General features: G+C 46.4%; 1 protein-coding gene across 1 annotated transcript; it reads right to left on the reverse strand.

Moving 5' to 3' along the window:
• Positions 1–4,277: 4,277 nt before the first annotated feature.
• MRPL28 (mitochondrial ribosomal protein L28) lies at positions 4,278–19,540 on the reverse strand. Its single transcript, XM_032781582.2, has 6 exons — positions 19,463–19,540; positions 18,271–18,571; positions 13,657–13,809; positions 12,904–13,038; positions 8,100–8,186; positions 4,278–4,432 (listed from the first exon to the last, which is right to left on the reverse strand). Exons 2-6 carry the CDS (start codon positions 18,556–18,558, stop codon positions 4,337–4,339), a joined length of 759 nt encoding a protein of 252 aa, XP_032637473.1. The 5' UTR covers positions 18,559–18,571; positions 19,463–19,540; the 3' UTR covers positions 4,278–4,336.
• Positions 19,541–22,595: the final 3,055 nt, after the last annotated feature.

A 22,595-nucleotide genomic window follows, 5' to 3' on the forward strand; every position in this document is an offset into this window, starting at 1 on the left:
ATGTATGATGCCAGTAGCTGTGATAGCCCTTATGATGCACAGAGCTGTCTAGGAGGAGCTCATCCCAGGTAATTAGCTCTAATGAGGGCAGAATGTCAAGGCCCCAAGGGAGCTGGGCAGTAACTTCTCACTCAGATGCCTGGTATCAGACCTGAGGAGGGAGAAGTTACCCAAAGGTCACTATGAGAGACTCACTAAGAAACCATTAATTAGGCAAATGTGACCTTCCCTACTTGTTTGTTCTCGTGAGCCCACTGAAAACGTGCAGTGCTCAGCACACTGTAGCTCAGACACAGACACCACATAGCCTGGCTGGGGCGGTGAGAGCTTCCACCTTCCAAGCTGCCACACAAACGGGAATGCTTGCTGCCCCCTCATGAGGAGTGTGGGGGACTGCAGAGCAGTGCTCCCCACACAGGCTCCCAGAGGCACCCCTGACTCCTGTAGTCAGAAATATGGATCATCTGGCCATACAAATGCCAAATACAGATTCACAGGCCAGTCAGCTATTCTGAGGACTGCCCAGCCCTCAGCCAGGTATTTGGGACCCCACTTGTGCACACTCTCCTGCTCCCAGATGTTCCCCTGCACAAACTCTCTTCTCTTCTAGAACTCCGGCCCCCAAGTCTGCTCGTTTTACCTTGAAACAGTCCTATTTAAACCACCTCACTCTCAGGGAGCACCACTGCTACTGTTTTCACCGTCTACCACCTGGGCCAGCCTTCCACGCACACTGGCTCTGTCCGTGTTGGAAGTGATGGCTCTGGCCCTGGCTGGTGATTACTGCTCAGCTGCACACCTCACTCCTGAGGTGACCACCTGCCCTGTGCTGTCTGGGAGTCAAGGTACACCCCCCCCCCCCCAAGCCAACAGCAATGCATCTGTGGTTACAGTCACAGCCAGTGCCTATTGGAGAAAGGGGACCCTTGCCCCCACATGGTGATGAAGCTTCCACTAGGCTAGGAAATGCTTCACCCTTTGGGGAACCAACACCTGCTTGTGTAAACTGTCTGGCTGGCAAACAAGCCATTCTGAGCCACCCCTGGAGACAGCAGAGGTGTAACTTCGCATGCTCAGTCACATCAATCAATTCCCACAGCACCCTTGGATGCGTTAGATCTGGACCCATGGACTTGTGCATGTCCAGCTTTTCTAAATAGTCCTTAGCCTATTCTTTCACCACTGAGGGCTGCTCACCTCCTCCCCATTCTGTGTTGCCTGCCCAGGACAGCAGTGTGGGAGCTGACCTTGTCTGTGAAGACTCAGGCTGCCGCCCCCGCCCTCCCTACCTCCCCCCCCAGCAAAAAAGCAGAGTACTTCAGCCTCTTCCACATCATTTGTCACTAAGTTGCCTCCCGCATTCATCAAGCGTCCCACACTTTCCCTGACCTTTTTCTTTTTGCTAACATACCTGTAGAAACCAATGGCACTGACCACTGCACACTGAGGCTGGCAGGCAAGATGGAAGAACGACCTTGCATCCTCATTAGTAACAATGTCCTGGAATAGGGACAGTCCTAAGAGGAGGGGTGAATGAGATCATGGGAGAGAAAAAATGTCCTCCAGGAAGACTTAGGTCTCAGACCACCCTGAGGAGCAGGGAGAGTCCACTGGTGGAGCTCTCACATCCAAAGCTTCCCTGGTCACAGTGGAAGTCGGATCCACCTGGAGTCATGTTGTTATAGGCACCACATTGGCCTGGATGTGGCAGAGAGCACAAGCGGCAGTTTATCCTTAGCCATAGGAACTGGTGCTGCAACTGGTGGATCCGTACCCTTGAGCACCACTTTCTCTTACCAAGAACATTTTATTCAAGCCTAAGTCTTTAGCATCCATATTACTAGGCTTTCCCAACTTTGACAGGGTGAGGAGGGATCCTTCCCCTTCAGAGCTGTTTTTGACAAAGACAGTTTGTCCTTTGGCCTATGAGTGCCTCTTACTCTCATAGGAAGGCTTCTCTTTAGGCTTAGAAGTCTTAGGCCTTGTCTCGACTACCACGGTAAGTCGACCTAAGTTATGCTACTCCAGCTACATAAATAATGTAGCTGGAGTCGACGTAGCTTAGGTCAACTTAGCGCAGTGTGTACACTGCGCTGTATTGATGGACGCTCTCCCGTTGATTTACCTTAATCTTCTCGTTCCAGTGGAGTACGAGAGTCGACTGGAGAGCGCTCTACAGTCAATTTAGGGGGTCTTCACTAGACCTGCTAAATCAACCCCTGCTGCATCAATCACAGCAGCATGGATCCCTGATAAGTGTCGACGTGGCCTTAGCCTCAGTTCTTGTTTGATGGGTCTGATGTACAGGGCGGGGGGTTGTCCCTGGCCCTGATCAGATTAGTCTCATTTCCTTCTCAGTTAGGTGTTTCTTAAGTCACAGTTCCCAACCCTGAGTTCTGGGGGAAAGGAGTGGCAGATGCTGGTCTTGGCTGAGCTGTTCACTCACAGAAAAAGTGCCAGGACACGAAACAGTTCTTGAAGCCCATAACCCTAGGCATAATCCGAGCCTTCCCTGGGGGTGGGAAATAAATTCCCCAAGGTGTGTGTGGGGTGGAAAAAGGGGACTAACTATCTAACTACACTATACTAGAAAAAATACTAAAACTATTTACAATATATTTACCAAAACAACACAGTAGAAATGAGTTGAGAACACAAAGATTCCTACTTGGACCATTCAGAAGGAACTGGAGAAGTGTTGGCCCACACCACCTTTTATGCCCTTGATTCGGTGCACAAAGAATGCTATGGCACACGTGTGGACCAACGGACACTGCTTGAAAAAAAAATTTCAGACTCCGGCAGCTGAAGCACATGTGCACCAGTGTGTGGAATACACACAGAGACCCTCATTTGAAGAAGAAAACTCTGGTTAGGAAGAGTTAATGCAGGGGCAAAAGTCTTCTTAAAGGCATGGAAGTAAGAGGAAAGACTTGGGCATTCCTTTCTATCTTCATATGGCCTACAATGCTGTTGATAACACTCTTCAACACTCTGTAAGGCTTTCACTTCAATCTCCAACAAAAACATTACATACCTCAGCTTCATCAAACCTACTAGGGTAAAACATTAACAGTGCTTCCACATCCTTTTAGACCAATTATATCAACAGTTCAACAAATCTGGCTGCTCCATATTCCATGCAATGGGGACAGGAGCAACGGAAGCATCCTAACAATGGGGGCCCACAGGTGGCCAAACCATGGCCCCACCCCAAGGCCCTGGCCTCACATTGTCCCTTTATTCCCCCAGAATCCCTGCTCCACCCCTTCCCTGACCCCCACATGGCCCATTCTCCCTGAAGCCCCACTCCTGCACTGCCTCTTCCCCCTCCCCTGCCCCTCCCACCCCCCCGGCTCACTCCTCTCCAATCCCTCCCCTCCCTTGCCCTCACAGCCAGTAAAAGGTGGGGGGAGGCCAATGGCACTGGCACTGGGGACAAGGCTCTGCCTGAATCCTGCTGAGGTCCCTGTTATGGTTTTGGGTTGGAGTGTAGAGAAGAGTGAGAATCCAATGAAATAATGACAAAGCGGGTGATTTTTAAAGTTTGTTCTTTCTGTATCAATTGAGTTTTCATCAAACCACCATGAACGCTTCAAACAGCTCTCACGCTTTATTCTAGGGTTCGGTTTTAGCCATTTCAATTAGAGTTTTATAAAATAAAGATCTAAAGCTCGTATTGAACTGAACTCTAATGGAAGCAGAGTTCGATGTAGCAGTAACAAACAGACACAGTCCACTCAGGCTGAGAACACGGCTCCACCTGTTGGCATATACATGCATTGGTCATTATTTTGGAACCCAGAATCTCAGATGCTAAATAGTTAGCTCTTCTATATAAGCTGGGGCAAGCAACCTGAACTCTTAAGTTGCTTCATCCCTAAAGCTTGCATTCTGTGCTACAGACCAAATAAAGCCAGTCAGCATTAGGGTTATCAGATGCAAAGATATTTATTGATGCCCTGAATAAGCACATTTCATTGTACATCAGGAATCCAGTTCAAAGCATCTGAATCAGCTCCCAGTTCAAGACTCAAAGGGAGTTATTTGCAGAGGCAGATGGTGTCACTTTGGTCAGTATAACAGGTGCATGACGGGAAGCAATGGGGGTAAGTCCTTCCCCTAACCAACGGGGCCATTTTCTTTCTGAATTCAGGCTTCACTTTGTGCCACTATTGCTAGAGTGTAGTAGCAGCCATGTTCACTCTGGATCAAACTCTTCAACAGCCCACCTTTCTCTGCCACACGAGTGATTCAGGAGGTAGAGGGAGGCCTGCTGAAATCAATAGTCCTAGAAGGCCGCACATTCCAGGCTGTGACAGGAGGCTGTTCCTAGCTAGGATTTCTTCACTTCTGCTGCTTCAGCGAGTGACTGCTCTGTGAGCTGCTGGACCAGCTCTTCCACGTACACTTTAAAAAGAGGAGTAGGGTCCTGAGAGAGAAAACGGGTTAATGAGAGACTGAACCTTAGCAGCAACAGAGAGAGGGAAGGGTTAAAGTGTGCAACGGCCATTGTGCTAGTTAAACCATGAACAATCATTAATGGGCATTTTAGTACTTACATTTTACACACGCTGCCTCTCTCTATCTGTACTACAGCACCAAGACTTATCTCTAGTCACTAACCTGCAGCTCACCCTTGGGAGGTTTTCCCTAGCCCTTCCCCTCTCTCCCACGGAAGGATACGGCTTCGCTCCTGAATAGTTTAGGAGGAAAGGGGAACACAGTGACTGTGATGCTGTGTGGAATCTGGGGGACACTTAAGGATCTTCTGAATATCGATATTGTAATGATTTGTGCCAGATACGGCACATGTAAGGTATCTGGAAAAATGTTATAATTTGCCAGATATGATAATCTTGTTTATATGTTTGTCACCTTTGTATTATGGCTTATAGAGATGTATGTCTGTATTTCAAAACTTGTGCTATGCTTCTGAGTGACACCCCCAGACAGTTTGGGCATCAACTCTGCCTAGCCTGCTTGATGGCCCACTAAGGACCATCAGCTATACAACTGGCCCATTGAGAGAAGGCAGATACATCTTATAATCCATAGGCAGGGGCATGCCTAGGGACAGAATGCTAAGGCCTCCAAGCCATGTGCTGGGCAGCTTGTGTTTGAAACAAAGGAAACACAGGCCATATGGCAAAAGACTATAAAAGGCAGATGCATCTTCAATCCTGCTTCTTACCTCTGGAGGAACTTTGCTACAAACTGAATCTCTTAACAAAAGGACTGAATGACCCATCCAGTTGTGGATGTGTTCCAGAGGAACTTTCAAGCCAGCAAACTCACCAGCACTGCTAAGGACCTGATATATGGACTTTAAAGTCCTTGTATGTATGTGACTGTTTTACCATTTAACATCTCTCTTCTTGTTCTTTCCTTTTTCTTTATAATAAATCTTTAGTTTTAGACACTAAAGGATTGGCTGGCAGCATGATATTCTGGGTAAGATCCAAACCTATACTGACCTGGTGACGTTCCTCTAACCCTAAAGGGTCAGCCACATTTTCGTATTTGTGAGCAGAGTTTAAAATAACTTCTCACTGTACTGTACCTAGATGCTGATTGAGAGCTAGAAAACTGGCATGCGATAAAGGAAGCTGTATGATTTCTTTTTTTGCTTGTTGATAATCAGTGTGGGAGATAGGAAGCACAGTTTGTGACTGGTGGTGAGCTTAACTTCAGAGGGAAGTGAAGACGTGGAGGTCAAAGCAGGCACTTGGAGCGGATGGGGCAGCATAGTTGGAAGGGAATGGGGGTGATAATGAAGCAAGCAGGGATCTAGGGGACTGGGAAGGAAGTGGCAATGGGAAGAAAGATAAGGACCCAGAAGAGGGGGCAGGGAGCAGAAACTGTTTATAAAGAACCCTATGTTTATCAGCTCCACAGCACAAATATTGACTCTGGAAGAAGGGGGGCCCTGGAGGGTGGGTGGGAGAGCAGGCAGTGATTCTCAGACAAATTCTAGAGGGGCATAAGGATTCTAGTGAGGGAACTGTGTGAACTTCTACAGTCAAGTGGGAAGAGGATGGAGGCAGGTTAATGAGTAATTGGAAGGTAAAGAACAAAGCAGCTCTGAGTGCAGGGACTAGAAGCATCTATTGAAGGCTTCCCATTACCGATCTACATCACTCCCTACACATCTCCTCCCCCCCGGCCAAAAAATGACTGGCTCACCACCTGCTGCCTACACATCACAGGCTGCAGGAACATGCTGTCCTCTCACTGGGTGTGCAGCTTGGCCCACAGATGCAACAAAGAGCACCCCTCTAGTTATTTATCATAAATAATGCAGTAGTCATTTGCAGTCACTGGAGTCACGCAGCGTGATGCTGCTATAGGGTTTCAGCCAATTACTACATGGGCAGGGAAAAAAAATCTAACTCCTTGACCCCAGAAAGCACTGCAGGCTTTGCTAGGTGTTGATACTGGCACCAGTTTATAGAATCATAGGAACCATAGGGTCAGAATGGACCACAAAGATCATCTACTCTAACCCCCTGCCAAGATGCTGGATTTGTTGGGTCTAAACCATTCAAGACAGATGACTCTCCAGTCTCCTTTTGAAAACCTCCAGTGAAGGAGCTTCCACAACCTCCCTAGGCAACTCTGTTCCATTGTCCTGCTGTTCTTACAGTTAGGAAGTTTTTCCTTAGATTAATCTAAATCTGCTATGCTGTAGTTTGAACCCATTATCTCTTGTCCTGCCCTCTGAGGCAAGAGAGGACACCCTTTCAAGTATCTGAAGGCTGCTATCATGTCTCCCCTTAGTTTCCTCTTTTCCAAACTAAACACACACAGTTCCTTCAGCCTTTGTTCATATGGCTTGCATTCCATCCTTTGTTGCTCTCCTCTGGACCATTTCATTTCTCCACATCCGTTCTATACATTAGTGACCAAAGCTGGACGCAGTACTCCAGTAGAGTGGTACTATCACCTCCCGTGTCTTGTAGGCTATGCCTCTATTCATGTAACCTAAAATTGCATTTGCTTGTTTTGCAAAAGCATTGCATTGCTGATGCATGTTGCGGTTGTGATCCACCACAACTCCCAGATCCTTCTCTGCAGTGCTGTGTGCTGCCGGGCCAGTTATCCTCCATTCTGTATTTGTGCTTATGGTTTTTCTTCCCTAAGAGTAGCACTTTACATTTGTCTTTGTTGAATTTCATTTTGTCATCTATAGCTCAGTTCTCCAATTTATCAAGATCCCCCTGAATTTTAGTTCTATCCTCCAAAGTGTTGGCAACACCCTCTCCTCCTCAGCTGTCCCTTATCTGTTTAGGATGTCTCAAAAAGAAAGTAAGTTCACAGAAGATCAGAAGTACTGATCCATCCACACTCAAGCAGGTAAGGCTAGAGACCAATGATTCCACATGAGGATTGCTAAGCCTTTTGATAATTGCCCTTGGCCTCCACGGCCTACCCTACCATGCTCTGTCCTTTCTTCCTCTGCTACTACAGGACACCCCCTCCCCTGGAATTGGTGGTCTGGAATCCCCTCCTCCATGAAGCTCAGGAACGACTAGCCATACAATGCTGTGTCTTTCTGTGACTGCTGAGGTTCCCAACGGATGGGAGTACTGGGGGCGAGCGTGGGGCACACTGCAGGCTGCTGGGAAGCTTGGAAGCTACTCTCTCTTCTACCTCATAATATTAGTATTTCTGAAAAGCAAGTGAAACTGAGGTGTTGGTAGGGGCTGCAGGGGGAGAGCTGGAACCTGCAGTCATATCTACATATCCTAAGCAGCATGGATATGACCTAGAAGGGGCTCAGAGGAATGATTCCTTCTAAAAAGGAAGAAGCCAGCAGACCCAAAGCATTTCCATTATAGGGTCAGGGGTGTCTGTGTGTTGTAACTGACTCTTATCAAACACCCCCAAGGAAATCATTCCAACATTAAACATTTCTTGTTAAAACATGTCCACATTAGCAGTGCTGATTAACGTGGTGCTTTGGAGGTGCCCACCTCAGAGCACAGCATCAATGAGAGCATTGCATGGGCTCTTTGTAAAGCAACTGGATACACAGCCAGTGGGTGCTGCCCAAGAGAGAGTGAGGACATTGTGTTCCCACATAACTCAGAACTCACCTTCTTCTCTAGAAGCCGCTGCTTTTCTACAGCTTCTTCCAAACTCAGCCCAACCCACTCAGCCTCCTCTTCTGGGATCACAAATTCCTGCATGACAAGAGAAAGGGGTTAATGGTACAATCTTTACTGGGGAACTTAGTGACTAGCTCCAGTAGGACTGTGGGACTGACTCAGGCAACTAGGGGGAGCTAATTGGAACAGAATCACTGTCAAAAGAATTGAGCATTTTGCATGTGCACTTTCCATTTCTGGTGACCAGCAAAGAAGTTTATCCACCCCAGCTTACTTCTTTTCCATTTAACCAACATAGGTTTGTTTCTTATTGTACACAAACTGCCAGGCTCGTGTCTTAGGTCAGCAGAGTGAACATGAGAATAGCTTTGGGAACCGGGTAACAGTCTGTCTCATCTTACGCTGGGGTTATGTTCCGCAGTCAGCGCGTAAAGCGAAAATCATGTATAGTCAAAATTACATTGAGTGTAATGGTGGGCGGAATCGCCCACACTACAGAAACAGTATTTAAATTGGTATTTCTCTCCTTTTTTTTGTTTTGTTTTTTTCTTGTTTTTGCCGACCACATAAAGCTGAAATTGCGCATGTTAAATGCGCCTAAGATGCGACAAATGTGTGAGCTGTGTAAGTTACTGGTAACCCTCCTAACAACTAACGGTTTGGCCATTAGGGGGAAGGAGAAGCCTCACGTACACAGTATCCTGAACTTTTAAACTGTCTTTTGTCTTCTGCCTTAAAGCAGAAGAAACTCTCTCCAAACCGGTTTTCACTAACCAGATAACAGAGTGCGGGGTTTGACAACCAACAATCAAGTGTTAACAAGGCAAGGTCTTTGTCTGAAAGTATATAAAAAATTTGTATGAGGCAGAGTCTTTGTACCAAGGTGCAAGGCTCTCCTTTCTTCTGCACAATAAAGCATCTTTCCTTATCCTTGTCAGGCTGTTATTGGCTCTCAGCTAGGCAGACCCGACATTTCAGTAACAGTTTCTGGCGACCCCAGATGGGACCCTCCTAGCTCGGACATTGGACTCCAGAAGGCTGCGGTGAACTAGGAGCGGCTCCACCGGGGTGTTTAGCCCCTCTTCCTCGCTTCACCGCGGCCCCTGGGGTTCGTGCTCCGATAAGGTGAGCCCTAATAGGATAAGGAAACATTATCTGGTTCTGGTTCTGTTTTGTTTTGGTTAACCGGTTACTGTTTTTCTGCTGTATACATTTGGGCGTTAGGTGTGTGGGCAGAACTGAACCTCTCGTTCGTAATTCCTCAGGGTGGAAGCCATAGCGTGTGATGAAGATCTGAGGTTGAATTGGGATCTTTCTGTCCCATCCCCTGTAGCAGTCAGTGTAATAGAAGTGGAAAATCCTGGTTTAGACCATAATTCCCTCTGCTCTCTGTGTAATTCTCTGTTTGAGTGTCAGAAGACAGATGAGTACGTCTCAGAGAAAACCCTCTAAGGATAGCCCTTTGGATTATATGCTAAATAAATGGCCTTTACCCGGTGTTCAGAAAGGAATGTCAAAGAGGAACCGTTTATTCTTGTCTTCTGGACTCTGGAGCTGCCCTCTCCACTGTTACTGTCAAGCCAAAAAAGGGTAGACCTCTGTTTTTTGTCTTTCAGATAATCAGAGAAAACTGATGCCAGCTGAACAGCATTCAACGTACCATGCATTTACTGGCACAATAGGAATTATGTTTTGTTTATGTTTAATATTTTTATAGGATAGTCTAGTTTAAAATCAAACAGAAGGGTTAAATGAAATGCAGATAACTTGTTTTATTCAACATGGAAACAAAGTGTTTGGATAAATCAGGAAAATGTGATATACTAAAGTCTAATACATTTCCTTAAGTAAGAAAAGAAACTTCATTGGCCAAATCTTTTAATTGAAAATTGTTATTAAAATTTGCATACCAACCGTCTTTGGAAGCAAGGACATGAAAAGTTAACCCACTCACCATATTTTACATGAGATTCTTCTGGCTACCTCAGATTTCTAGTCAGAGGGCTGGGGATGGTGGGAAGCTATGGGACACCAGTGGTTGTACTGAGTGACCTCCTCAAAGTGGGTGTGCTAGTCCTGGCTTGTTGCTCCAAAGCTCTGTAATAAAGTTATTTTACTGGAAGGGTATATGTGGCATATACTGAATAATAAGACTAATGTACTATACAATGGCAATGTTTGTGTGTTCATTGTTGGGAAAACTGGAAGTATGAGTGAAGAATGGAAGTTTCCTTTGTAGGTTAAAAGAAGCCAAGAAGGGGGGAAAGAAAAAGAACAGAATGAACTAACTGAAAAAAAAAAATAGCTAGCAAGCTCAGGCTAAAGATAAGACACTGGCCCCATTCAAGGACACTGCTCACATCTAAGCCTTGGCTGACAACCAAGAAAGGGGGGGCTTGAATGTGCCCAAGCAGCTACGAGATCTGGAAAACACTGCCAGGCACTAATGAAATGTGTTAGGTTTCTTTTCTCACAGGTAAAGAAGCACTACCCAAAGAACCTAGCAGCCCTGCTACTCCTTGGAACCAGGAGAATGGATCTACGTAAAGGTCCACCAACGAAAGACTGCTTTGGGTCCATGCTGGAAAGGCCCTTATTAAGTCCTGCTGACTACCAACACCGTTGTGAAGTGCCAAAGACTGACTGCTTGGACCCATGATTCTCACTGCCAAAAGACCCCTCCACCTCGGGAGGATTCTCCTACTGATGATTAGCCTGTTTCTCCTTCTAGCTCTGCTGTGCCTTCTGGACAACAGGGAAAAAGGACAAGGTAAAGTGCTAGTAACCTCTCCCTTGTCCACTAATAGACTTACTGTGCCTTTGAATTTTTCTAGAAGAATCAAAACCATTACAGGGTTATGTGCTGGTAACCTCTCCCCTGTAGGATGCTGAACCACGACTGTTTTGGGAAAGATGAAGGAACACTCACTCCACTGAAACTGCCAAAGTCCAGGAATTCCTGACTAGAAAGGACATTAAGAACTGACTCTGGTGAAGAAACAAAGAATTATACACTGGCAGGAAGAAATATGTGGGACTCATGCTTGAAAATGTGGTATTGATTGGATTTTGGGGTTTATTCTACAGGCTGCGCTCTGTGTTCTGGATAAATCCTTCAGCATATATTGCTCTCCCTAATTGGATTTTAAATGACAAGTACCAAAGGCACCTTGTTGCCACTGCCCTTGCCATCTCCTCAATCACACTATTACTCCTGTAATACACCCAAGTAGAGGCTGGAGTTGGTGAGTTACATGTCATTTCCACCCTTAGTTCTATGACCCAGAAGTTAGTGACAGAGATTGTATTGAATATCACTGAGGCTGAGAAGGCATTGCAGTGGGATCTAGTATGTTTAGAAATTCAGGATTTCCTGAATGATCAGCTGATGGCCATTCGGCGTGATCTTGAGCACCAAAGTTGGCCCACTACCCTTACAGACACATCAGGAGTATCATCTGATCTGTGGCCATGGAGACATACTAGAGACTTTCTGTGTGGAAGTACAGAAAGAATTGACAGGAATTTGTAGGGGATCTTAATGCATGACAGTTTCTGTTAGCCAGAGTTAGGCTAGCTGTAACCCTAATAACGCGAGATTTGTAGAAGCGAGGATTGTGTGAGGCGAGCAGAAAAGAATTGTGTGAGAAGTTGTTTTGACCTCGTGTAGATAATGTGTAGATAGACTGGCGTCTCTCAGAAGTGAGAAAAACAAGATATCAGGATGACCTATGTATAAACAGAATGCTGCTGTTGTTTTTCATGCCGTATCTCTTGATCACACCTTTAGTTTTGAGGACCTTCTCCCAGACCTTGGGTCATGGTTTACTGGCCTTTTCTGAGCAATTGTAAAGTGGATTATTTTCCTCCTTTTCTTCCTATGTATTGTTTGGGTACTGATGCAATGTGCAAAGTGTGTGTGTAATGCTGTGACTAGGGATTCTGCTGCCCATACAAAGGACCAGTATCTATCCCTCCAGCTTGATCGCAGATTGTGTAACAGACCTGACAATTTGGGCTTGTCAGGCTCGAAGCGGGGACTGTGAAAGTTACTGGTAACCCTCCTAACAACTAATGGTTTGGCCATTAGGGGGAAGCAGAAGCCTCACATACACAGTACCCTGAACTTTTAAACTGTCTTTTGTCTTCTGCCTTAAAGCAGAAGAAACTAACCAGATAACAGAGTGCGGGTTTGACAACTACCAATCAAGTGTTAACATGGCAAGGGTCTTTGTCTGAAAGTGTATAAAAAGTTTGTGAAATTTGTATGAGGCAGAGTCTTTGTACCAAGGTGCAAGGCTCTCTTTTCTTCAGCAGAATAAAGCATCTTTCCTTATCCCTGTCAGGCTGTTGCTGACTCTCAGCTAGGCAGACCCGACATTTTGGTAACACCTGCATTAATGCGTGAGCTGCATTAAATGTTAATCAGCAGTATTCCACACACACAGATAAAGCTTCACTGCAGCAGCAGCTCAGATGGCCCCTCTGTCAACATAGTGTTGGCAGATGCCCAGTGATCATTTCAAGGCCTTTCTGGCTAACACCAAAAACATGAGCCTTTCGCCTTCTGACTGATCAAAGGTGCACTCAGCAAACAGCCCATGTAAAATGACAACTGGCCAAATAACAGAATTGGGCGAGAGGAGGGGAAATGAACTCTACCCTCCAGTTTTAACCCTGAGAATAGACTCTTGAACGATTCATCACCCCACTGCCTAGCAAACATGACCAGTTCGGAGGGACAGAGAAGGTTCATTGTACAGATCTGATAATAAACAGGTGAACTACCCACCTGATACTTGTTATAGATAGCCTCTCTCTTTGCTGGATCATTTGGATGGAGGCTAGGGTCCCTCTGAGCGAGCCGTAGCAGCATTGTTCGTTTCAAATCCATCCCTAGCTTGGAACACAGATCAACCTTTGGAGTCTGAAGGAATAAAGTTTGATGATTGATGTTGATGGATGGATTCAGAAGACTGTAAATTACTTTTCTGCAACATCAGTGAAACAGTCAGTCCTCCTTTCCCCACCTATTGGTGGCTACTCCTCAGTACTGCCTACTATTTTATAGGCAGCATAGTAACAATCAGAAAGCAATTTAAACTAGGCACTAAGAAAATGCTGCAAACAGCTGCATGACTAGCTGGTGGAATAATCTGCCCATGGAGGTTGTTGAAGCTCTCACTAGAAAAGCTTGAGGACAGACAAGGCACAGCACCTGAGGCTGGAAATGACTTCTTGCATCTACACTGAACTTAACTCACTCTGAGGTGTGGTCAGAGTGTAGCCCCTGAGTCACAGAGGTCTAGAATACAGTCACAGCCACCCTAGCATTTAATGCCAAAATCAAGATGAAGCAGTGCAGGCTGGGACCTTTAGGGCTGCACTGCCATATTAAGGTTAGGGTGCTTCCAACCAGCTCCACTTATATATTTGGGTGCAGCACTGTGGTAACTGCCAAGCTGCTGAAGTGGACATCATTGGGAAAAGTTCAGGGGCCTACCCTCCCACATAACTCAGCAAAGCAGAAACACATGCGCCTTGCCTTGAGGATGTAGAAATCCAATCCATAGGCTGCGTCGATCAGGTCCAGGGTTCTCATGGTGACTGTAATGGTCAATTTCTTGTCAAGGATCTCACTATATAACTCCCGCTCAAAAAGCTGTGGCTTCCAAGTCTTCTTCAGTCTTTTTGAGAGCTAATAGGGATAAACAAGATTCCCAAAGAATAAATCATCCCTCTGTTAATGGCCACATTACTCAGAAGAGACTATACAATCGCACCTACAAACACCGGACATGACAGCAGAGAGCCTATGTTTTGTCACAGAGCCCCTAAGGCAGGAATGGACAAATAGGGCCCACCCACAGATACAGGATGTGGGGACAGCAAAACCCAGCATGCAATCTGGGCAGACAGGCTACAATGCATGCTGGGAAGTACTTCTCACAGCCATTGCAATCTACTTCATTTTATGCAAATTAATCTCCTGAGAAGCTACTGTGACCCATAATTGAGTTAAGTTGGGGTGTTCCCCCTACCCAATGACTTCCTCCTGCTCCCCCACATCAACTTCTCCTTGCTGGTGTTTGTCAGGTTTCATTCAGCTCAGGTTTGCCCTGATCCAAGGCTGGAGACATTACAATGCCGCTCCAAGACCCAGAACATTGGGTCATCCTAGGACATACCAAGGGATTACTTGGAACGACATAGACAAACTCTTACAAAATGCAAAAAAGTGCCTTATTTGGCATCCCAGCACCTCCAAAGACTAGCCCTGAGGCAGGAAGCCTAATTACACCATAGGAAAGTAGACACACTGTTGCTGTCGGTGGAAGCCTTGGTTTCACACACCTAGCTTAGACAAACATAATGCTAATTATTGTCGGCTCTGCTGTGCAGTGCATTTACTCCTGTGTCAAGAAGTTGCTCTAGATTCTCAAAAGGTATTTAGGTACTCAACTACCACCTGATTTCAATGGGAGATGGACACCTGATACCCTGGAAGGTCTGGCCCTTAGAGCCTTTCAGGAACTACAGAATAAAATCATGCTGGGTCAGAAATTAAATCTAGGTATGATTTATTGAAAACTGAATGAAGGGTTTGCTGGAGAAGTCTGTGGGTATTGGGTCTCAGTCATTCCAGAGCAAGTCTGCCCAGCTGATAAGTAAAATTATATTTGTTCTACCTGCCACTCCTGCACACTTACCCTGGGATCTGATAGTTAAGCTGGGCTCTTTCTGATTTGCACATCACCAGCACTAGAACCTAACACTGAACTTCAGTCAACAATTCTGAATACGCTGCACAAATATGTGGGCAGCAAACACCACCAATTTGGTCAACTTAGTATACTTTCTCTATACACACATATGCCCCCCATATATCATTTGAAAGCTTATTACGTCTACTTTAAGATGAGGTCTCATGTGAAGCTGTGAATTGATGTCATTACCACAGAAATAGTGATGTCACCATCAACATGGTAAAATGACCACTTTGAAATATTTGCATTTGTTTCTGTTAGTTTGACTCTATGAATCAATTCAAGACATAAAATTGGATTTCTTTGTTGTTTTGATGCTTTGAAATTATAATCTAGAGCAGTGATTCTCACTCTGTGGTTCACATTCCCCTGGGGGTCCACAGATTATTTCTAAGACTTCCAGAGGGGTTCTAATCTCCATTTTAAATATTTTTTTAGGGGCCACAAATGAAAAAAGGTTAAGAACCACTGATCTAAAAGGTTAAACAAAGTCTAACAACAGATTTCATCGTACAGGTATCATTGAAATGCAATAGCACTGCTGACATTTCTAGTCAACATCATTACTGTTGGGAGCAAAGGCATATGTAGGCCTCACAGAAGCCTGCTGTGGATTTTAAGAGTCTATTCTCATGTTTGACAGCATAAGCACAACTGTGTACGTATAATAAATTGCAGCGCAATCATGCATCTCTCTCAAATCTCTCCATTTGTTCTTCCCCAACATCTGCTATTTTCAGTAGAGACTCTTGTACATCTGATGCAGTGGTCCCCAATCTTTTTGTCTGACAGGCGCCAGACGAAGGACTGTGGCGGCGGTCGAGCACCTGCCGAAACGACGACTCTCGATGACGCCGCTCGACCGCTGGCCAGGACGCGGACACATTTAGGGATGTTGGGGACCCCTGATCTGATGTGACATGCAGCTCAGCAGATGTTGATAAGCATTTCTGGAAGCTAGGTAGGGTAAAATGTGTTTGTCTTATTGTTGCTGACATGGTTAAGAGTTGTAACATGCTCTTCTTCCTTCTTCAGTGCAGAGGCAAGGACTTGATTGTGGACTTTGCCTTCACTACTTCTTGTTAGGCAACTTCTTTCTCTCATAGCCTTTGGATATTCATAATATGAAGCTGTCATCTCTAACACTAACACTGACCTGTGCATAAATGTCACTGAATTAAAACAATAGTTTATAAAATACTTCAATGGGGAGTTGCATAGGCAAGTACAAATTGAAATCTAGCAGGCAGACTAGATGCTACATTGTATGTATAAAAGCTCGCAAATGCAGAACCATATTAGGAATTAACATACATTTATATCTACCCACTATGAAGCACAAACTATGGGCATGTAATCTAATGCTAGTGGTGTGCAACCTTCAGTGTGAAACTGATCAGATTAGCAAATTTCAATTGAAAATATAGAAAATTATTATAATCACGTGATATACTTTGACATACAAAACATGTAATGTGAAAACATTTCATGTTAGTATATGTTTATATTTGCCATTTTTGCCACATGCTAAACAGCATCATTTCTAGGAGGAAAAATTGCCCATGCAATACCAATAAAAATCTTTTAATACGTTGTCATTTGTTAGCTTTGACCAATAAGCATGACATTAAGGGACTGAAATTAATTCAAACAGAAAAACCGTGGTCAGTCATGTTGCAGTGTTTCTGGAACTGTGAAAAAAGTTATACTCATTTTGGGTACCACTGTTTCACCTTACTTACAGGCTGACATACCCCCACATTATACCTCATCTTAAATAAATTTTCACATAATATATAACGTGGGTGTGTGTAGGGTGGATACATTACACTTAAAAATATGACCCTTTTTGGAGAACTGCCATACATCTAAACAAGAGTAGGCACCAGTTCTCTTCCAGAGCTGTACTGGCACTGCAGTACCAACAGGAGTAGGAACTTGTTTGGATTTGTGAAGTCAACAGATAAGACTAAATATGCACAGGTAGCAGGTTCTGTGAAGTAATGAGGTATCATTTTTACAGACCATAAACACATACTTTAAGCATCACCCTTAATGAAACAACTTAGACTAGTATAGGGGTAGGCAACCTGTGGCACACAAGCTGATTTTCAGTGGCACTCACACTGCCAGGGTCCTGGCCACCGGTCCTGGGGGGGGGGGGGGGGACGACTCTGCATTTTAATTTAATTTTAAATGAAGCCTCTTAAACATTTTAAAAACCTTATTTACTTTATATACAACAATAGTTTAGTTCTATATTATAGACTTATAGAAAGAGACCTTCTAAAAACATTAAAATGTATCACTGGCATGTGAAACCTTAAATTAGAGTGAATAAATGAAGACTTGGCAAACCACTTCTGAAAGGTTGCCGACCCCTGGACTAGTATCTGGTCTTATATTATAAACTAGTGAAGGGTGCCAAGCTGAAAATAACATTTTTAGACGGAACAAGTTTAACTCTATTCCTGATTAAGCTTAAGAGGCTGGTGCTCAAGGTCTCTTATCTATGCTAAACACAGTCAAATCCCACAGGAACAGGCCTGCAAGTTATAGGACAGTCTAGGGGTCTGAAAATATGGTTTTACATAAAGCACATCTTGAATAAATACATTGAAGGCAAGAACTCTCTATGTAAATAGGAGACAAGATCCATGCCCTCACAAAAGGAGAAAAAAAGTGACTTACATTAAGTTTATTAGTTACCAGGAAGGTCATTACTTAAGCACTTCGGAATACACCTCCAAACTTCATGGCCAGAATTGACCCTGGCATGCCCCTCCCCAACTCTGCTTCTTATCATAAAATTATCTGCAGAACACCAGGTAAAAAGCAATGACTTTCAGGAGGCATGGGCCCCTTTCTAAACCACTTGGGGCTAAATTTATCACTCCTCACAGGGCCTGACTTTAGCTATGACTTTGCTTTCTACCACTCTTCTCCTCTTACTGTATTGTAGCTCTGCAGCCTTGGCAACATTAAGGCTACAGCAGCTCCTCTTGCGCAAGTGGTTGGGTCTCGGCCCATTACAACACTGCATAAACAGGAATTATTTCTCAAGATTAACAAATGAAAGTATAGTAGACTACAGTTCATATGATGCTCTCTTCAGAGCAGGTGGGAGAAAGAGGGACAATAAACCCTAACTTGGAAGCCCGGATACTATTGGTGAAGAAAAAAGAGTAAGAGTTACAGCAACAGCCACCCAAGCTCCCTGCTACTGAATGGGGGGAGGATTTTCTCTCCCTTCTGATTTTGGTGCTAGTGAGTATGGTGGTGGCAGCCACTCAGTACATACTTGCTTCCTGTTCCTAGCATTGGTCCAGTCACTCAGCAGACAAATGAAGCCATAAGATGGGAACGCACCTACGCACTTCATACTCACTCACTTTGTCATTGCCAGCATACCGAAAGCCAGAAATCCAGCCTTCTCCTCCCCAGAGCCCTTGCTGAGACTTTGGTGGGTAGTAGACTGGGATAGGAACATCCTGCACTCGCTCTCGTTGGCCTGTTTTGGGATTTAATTTATATTTCACCCCAAGGGGTTTCCAGTGAACTGGGGTGGGCTGTGTATTATCCTGTAGTGATTTGAGATAATGAGCAGGCAGACGGGCATAGATGCCCTGTTTCAGTTTCAGAGCTTCCCAGATCCGCGGAGGGTACTTGTGTAGCGGCATTAGGTAGTGGTTGCTGTTAACAGACAACAGAACGGATCGGTTAGGATATCGGATATTTGTCAAAAAAGTCAGGATGGCCAGGACTGGGCTTAAAAAGGAAACTGTCCCAGACAAAAGGGGATGTATGGTCATCCTATTTCCAGGCAAGTGAGTCCTGGAGGGAGTCTGGTTAGGGCTAGGGCAGACCGTGGCCTAATTGTGCCACTCCAGAGAGGCTAGAGTGATTCCCCACCTGGCACTGGACCGGCCCTGGACATGCTTCCAGCTCAGCCTGGGAGATGCTGTCACCTTCCAGCAGGGCCGGTGAGTGTACCCAGGGTATGAGGGAGTGGTTCCTCTGGGGGGGGGGGGCGGGGCGCTGCGGGTCCAGTGGGGAGAGTTCTTGGGTGTAGGGAGTCGTGGGTGGATGCTGACACGTGGTGGGGTGCTGTGTAGTTGTGGCGGTGGGCTGTGGGGCAGTGCATTGGGCAGCAGTGGTGCGGCTGTGCGGCAGGTGCTGGTGGCGTGCAGGCCCCTATGCATTTGTGGCGGAGGGTTTGGGGGGGAGCGGGGTCTGAGCATAGCAGCTCTGGGGGACGCTGGGCATAGGGAGTCGGGGCTGTGTGGCACCGCACGGGCCCACCCCCGAGCGGAAGGGACACGCTGGCAGCACAGGGCTGGGTGGGCCAGTGTGCGTCTGTCTGGCAACTGCCGGTTTGTACAGAGCCCCTGCACTGGGCTGGGTGGAGCGGGGCCGGCCCCACCGTGCTACGCCCCAATGCCCCTGGCTGGCCCCTTGCTCTGGGGAGCGACCTCCCCACACCATGCTCGGCGCCGGGCCCGCAAAGGCTAATCCGGCCCGGCTGTTCGCTGCCCCCAACCGCCCTGCTCCCTCTCACCGCCCCCCCCGCCCGAGCCCACGTACCACAGTCACCCCCGCTCGCGCAGACAGGCCGAACCCCCGCCTCTTGCCACCGGAAACAGAAACCGGGCCCTGCTGCGCGTCTACGAGGCTCCTCCCATTGGCTGCCATTGGTGTCACTCGCAAGCCCCGCCCCCTCGTCTCGGGGCTTGGAGAAAGCGCGAGTGGGGAAGAGCGAGGAGAGGATCAGAGGGCGCCTGCGCGGGGCGGGAACGGAGCTGTGGGAGTCTAGCTGCCCGGAGCTCGTGCTCCAGGGCCCTGCCTGTGCTCAGCCCAGCTCCAGCGGGGTGCGGGCCTGAGATCAGGCTGGGGCGGCCACCTCCAAGATGCAGAAAAACCAGCCACTGACCACCCCCAAAAAGGGCCCCAGTGCGCACTGTAGCTCACTGTGACTGAAATGCCTTAGCGCAGTGGTTTTCAAACTGGGGGTTGCAACCCCGTAGTGTAACGTAAGGCGCTAGGTCGCGGCGGCTCCGGTGAGCACCGCTGACCAGGCTGTTAAAAGTCCTCTCCCCACACCGCACTGTGTGCCAGAAACATCCAGCAGCAGGTCTGGCTCCTAGGCGGGGGCTACTGGGCTCCAGGTACTGCCCTTTCCCCGAACACCAGCTGGGGAAGGCAGTGCCTGCAGGTGAGAGCAGCAGCCTAGGAACCAGACCTGCTGCTGGCTGCTTCTGGGGTGCAGCGTGGTCTGCAGTGCCAGGACAGGCAGGAAGCCTGCTGCTGCACCCCAGATGCGCTGCTGACCAGGAGCCGCAGGAGGTAAGTCCATGCCCCAACCCATATCACGCTATATCTGGTTGCTCCTAGTCACAAGAGGCTAGTCACTTACCCCAGATCAATTGGTACTCCAAATCTTACACCAAAGACAACACTGGCAGCCAATTCTATAGTAATGTAACTGAGCTAAGAAAAGGAAGTAAGAGTTGAGAGGTTAAAGCATGTAAAAGATATTAGCAGGTGAGTCAGAGTTTGTAGTTCCAAATGGTGGCAGTGATGTGATAAACCGCCAGTTTCCCAAAAGTCTTTTCAGGGTACTCAGATTGCCTGTGGGGATCTCTGCTTTGCATCTGGTACTCTTCCTTGTAAGAATCCAAACAGTCCAGAGATACAGGAGCTTTCTTTGAATCATATTTATAGTTTCTTGACACAGAAAGCAAGCTGTGTCTCTACCCACATGGGGTTTTCCTTTGATGCAAAATAGTGAGGAATGCACTTAGTCTTTTGTCCTCGGACCATCATACATAATGGCTGCTTGCTTTGAAATTAGCATTTCACAAGACTTCTTTGAAGTATACACGCTGTACATTTTTGCTGTTAAATTATAACAGGACACAGACAAGTGAAAATAATGCAAGTTATATCCCATTAGTTTTCATGAAGTTTAAACACCACTTTATACAAACACTTTGATCTGTACTAACAGAAATGAATTGGCCTGTGGCCCTGATCTGACTTGGTGTGCCGGCATCACAAGAGGTTCTGCTTGTTTTACTTTCTTATTTTCAAGCAGGGCTTTAATCTTAGTTGGATCCTATTCCCCCCCACCCCTCCCCAATCGGACACTCTATGGATTGTAGACAATTTACCGGCCTGATTCCACTGGTATAATTTTACCACTATAGCTAGATGGGTATAACTCCCTTTGTGAATGCTTTTATTCTGGAATAAGAGTGATTTTTTTCTGGCATGGTTGATGTTGCTTTGAAAGCAGTATGTTTGTATGACCTTTGACAGCCTGTACAGGGTGAGTGGTAAGAGCTGTGCAGTCTGCTACCTGCAGTTTTCTGTATCTGTGGCTTTAGGCTTTCAGCTGCATCAGACCTTGTGATTCAGCTGCCAGTGCTGGTGGCTTGTGCAGGGTGAGATGGGGTGGATAGCACGCAATAGTAAATGGTTAGGGGAACATCACCTTTCAGCCACACTCTCCCACAGCCCTGCTGGCCCTCACTCTGCTCTGGAGTGAGTCCTTGCCTTGTGCACATGAACAGAAATGGGCCCATGAAATATGGGAAAGTACTATGGTTCACTCTCAAGGCAAACACAGAATTCATGTTCCAGCCAGGAAAGGCAGGAGGAGCTATTCTCCAGTGTGCAGTGAAGAGTACATCTTCACTGAGGTCTGTGACGGAGTTGAGATTTCCCACAAAAAGCTTTGCCATTGGCCTTGGAGGAGGCTGGAGGAACTGCCTATTTCAGGAAAGATCCCCTCCTTCTTGACTCCAGTACATAGTGCATGGGAGGCTGTACCTGCTAAACTGAGGTAGATTATCCATTTGCTAGACTATGTCTATACTTAACCATTACTGCTGCACCGCTGTAGGACTTGAGTGTAGACACTTCCTACAGTGACAGGAGGGGTTTTCCCTTTGCTGTAATAAATCCACCTCCCAAAGAGGCGGTAGCTAGGTAGATGGAAGAATGCTAATCCAGACCAGCCATTCCTCACTCTCTATTCCAGATATAAAATGAGATGGAATGGCTAATCCATTGTCTGCAGCTATTGTCCTGGGCAGTTACCTCCTGTCTTCATAGGCCTTTTGGATGCAGACCCAAGAGTTTAGAGTCTTTGGGCTGGTCTACACCAGAAAATTAGACCCAGCTACAATAATATAAATAGAACATTTTGCAAGAGACAGAAGATGAGGGCATAAGGTTAGCACTGACACACACAAGGAATAGTGGAGAAACAATTTCACTGAATTATGCTGCTTTAGATGTTTGGTCAGGGTTCCCCTACATGAGGAAGGGAGATTATGGTTCAGCTTTTCTGCCAGTAACCCTGGCAGGAAGTGACCATGTCCATGTCTTTGCCTGCCTGTTCAGTGCTCTACGTGCAATCAGGTTGGTGCTCCCAGGCCAGTTCCTACTGGATACTTATGCACACCACAAAAGCTACCAACATGGTCTCAGCAGAGAGGCCATGGACTGAATGGGCCACAAATCCTGAACTCTCTTCTTCCTTGTACAGTGGGTTCCCTACAGCCAGGAAAGGGGACTCACTGGTGGGGAAGGAGGAACATGCACTACCGCTGTCTATGTTAAGCTTGTTCTATGGAGAGATTACATCAGCCTCCAGGGCACCATCACCACACAGTCATACCCATGAAAGAAGAGACTGGCTGGGACTGCAGAA

Source organism: Chelonoidis abingdonii, chromosome 9 (assembly GCF_003597395.2).
Source record: "Chelonoidis abingdonii isolate Lonesome George chromosome 9, CheloAbing_2.0, whole genome shotgun sequence".
NCBI lineage: Eukaryota > Metazoa > Chordata > Testudines > Testudinidae > Chelonoidis > Chelonoidis abingdonii.

Coding starts and splice junctions, on each gene's coding strand:
- MRPL28 (XM_032781582.2), bottom strand. CDS start 18,558: ATGCCGCTACACAAGTACCCTCCGCGGATCTGGGAAGCTCTGAAACTG. Junction 13,039..13,656: donor TGGATTTCTACATCCTCAAG/GCAAGGCGCATG, acceptor TTATTCCTTCAG/ACTCCAAAGGTTGATCTGTG. Junction 8,187..12,903: donor CTATCTATAACAAGTATCAG/GTGGGTAGTTCA, acceptor CTTGTCATGCAG/GAATTTGTGATCCCAGAAGA.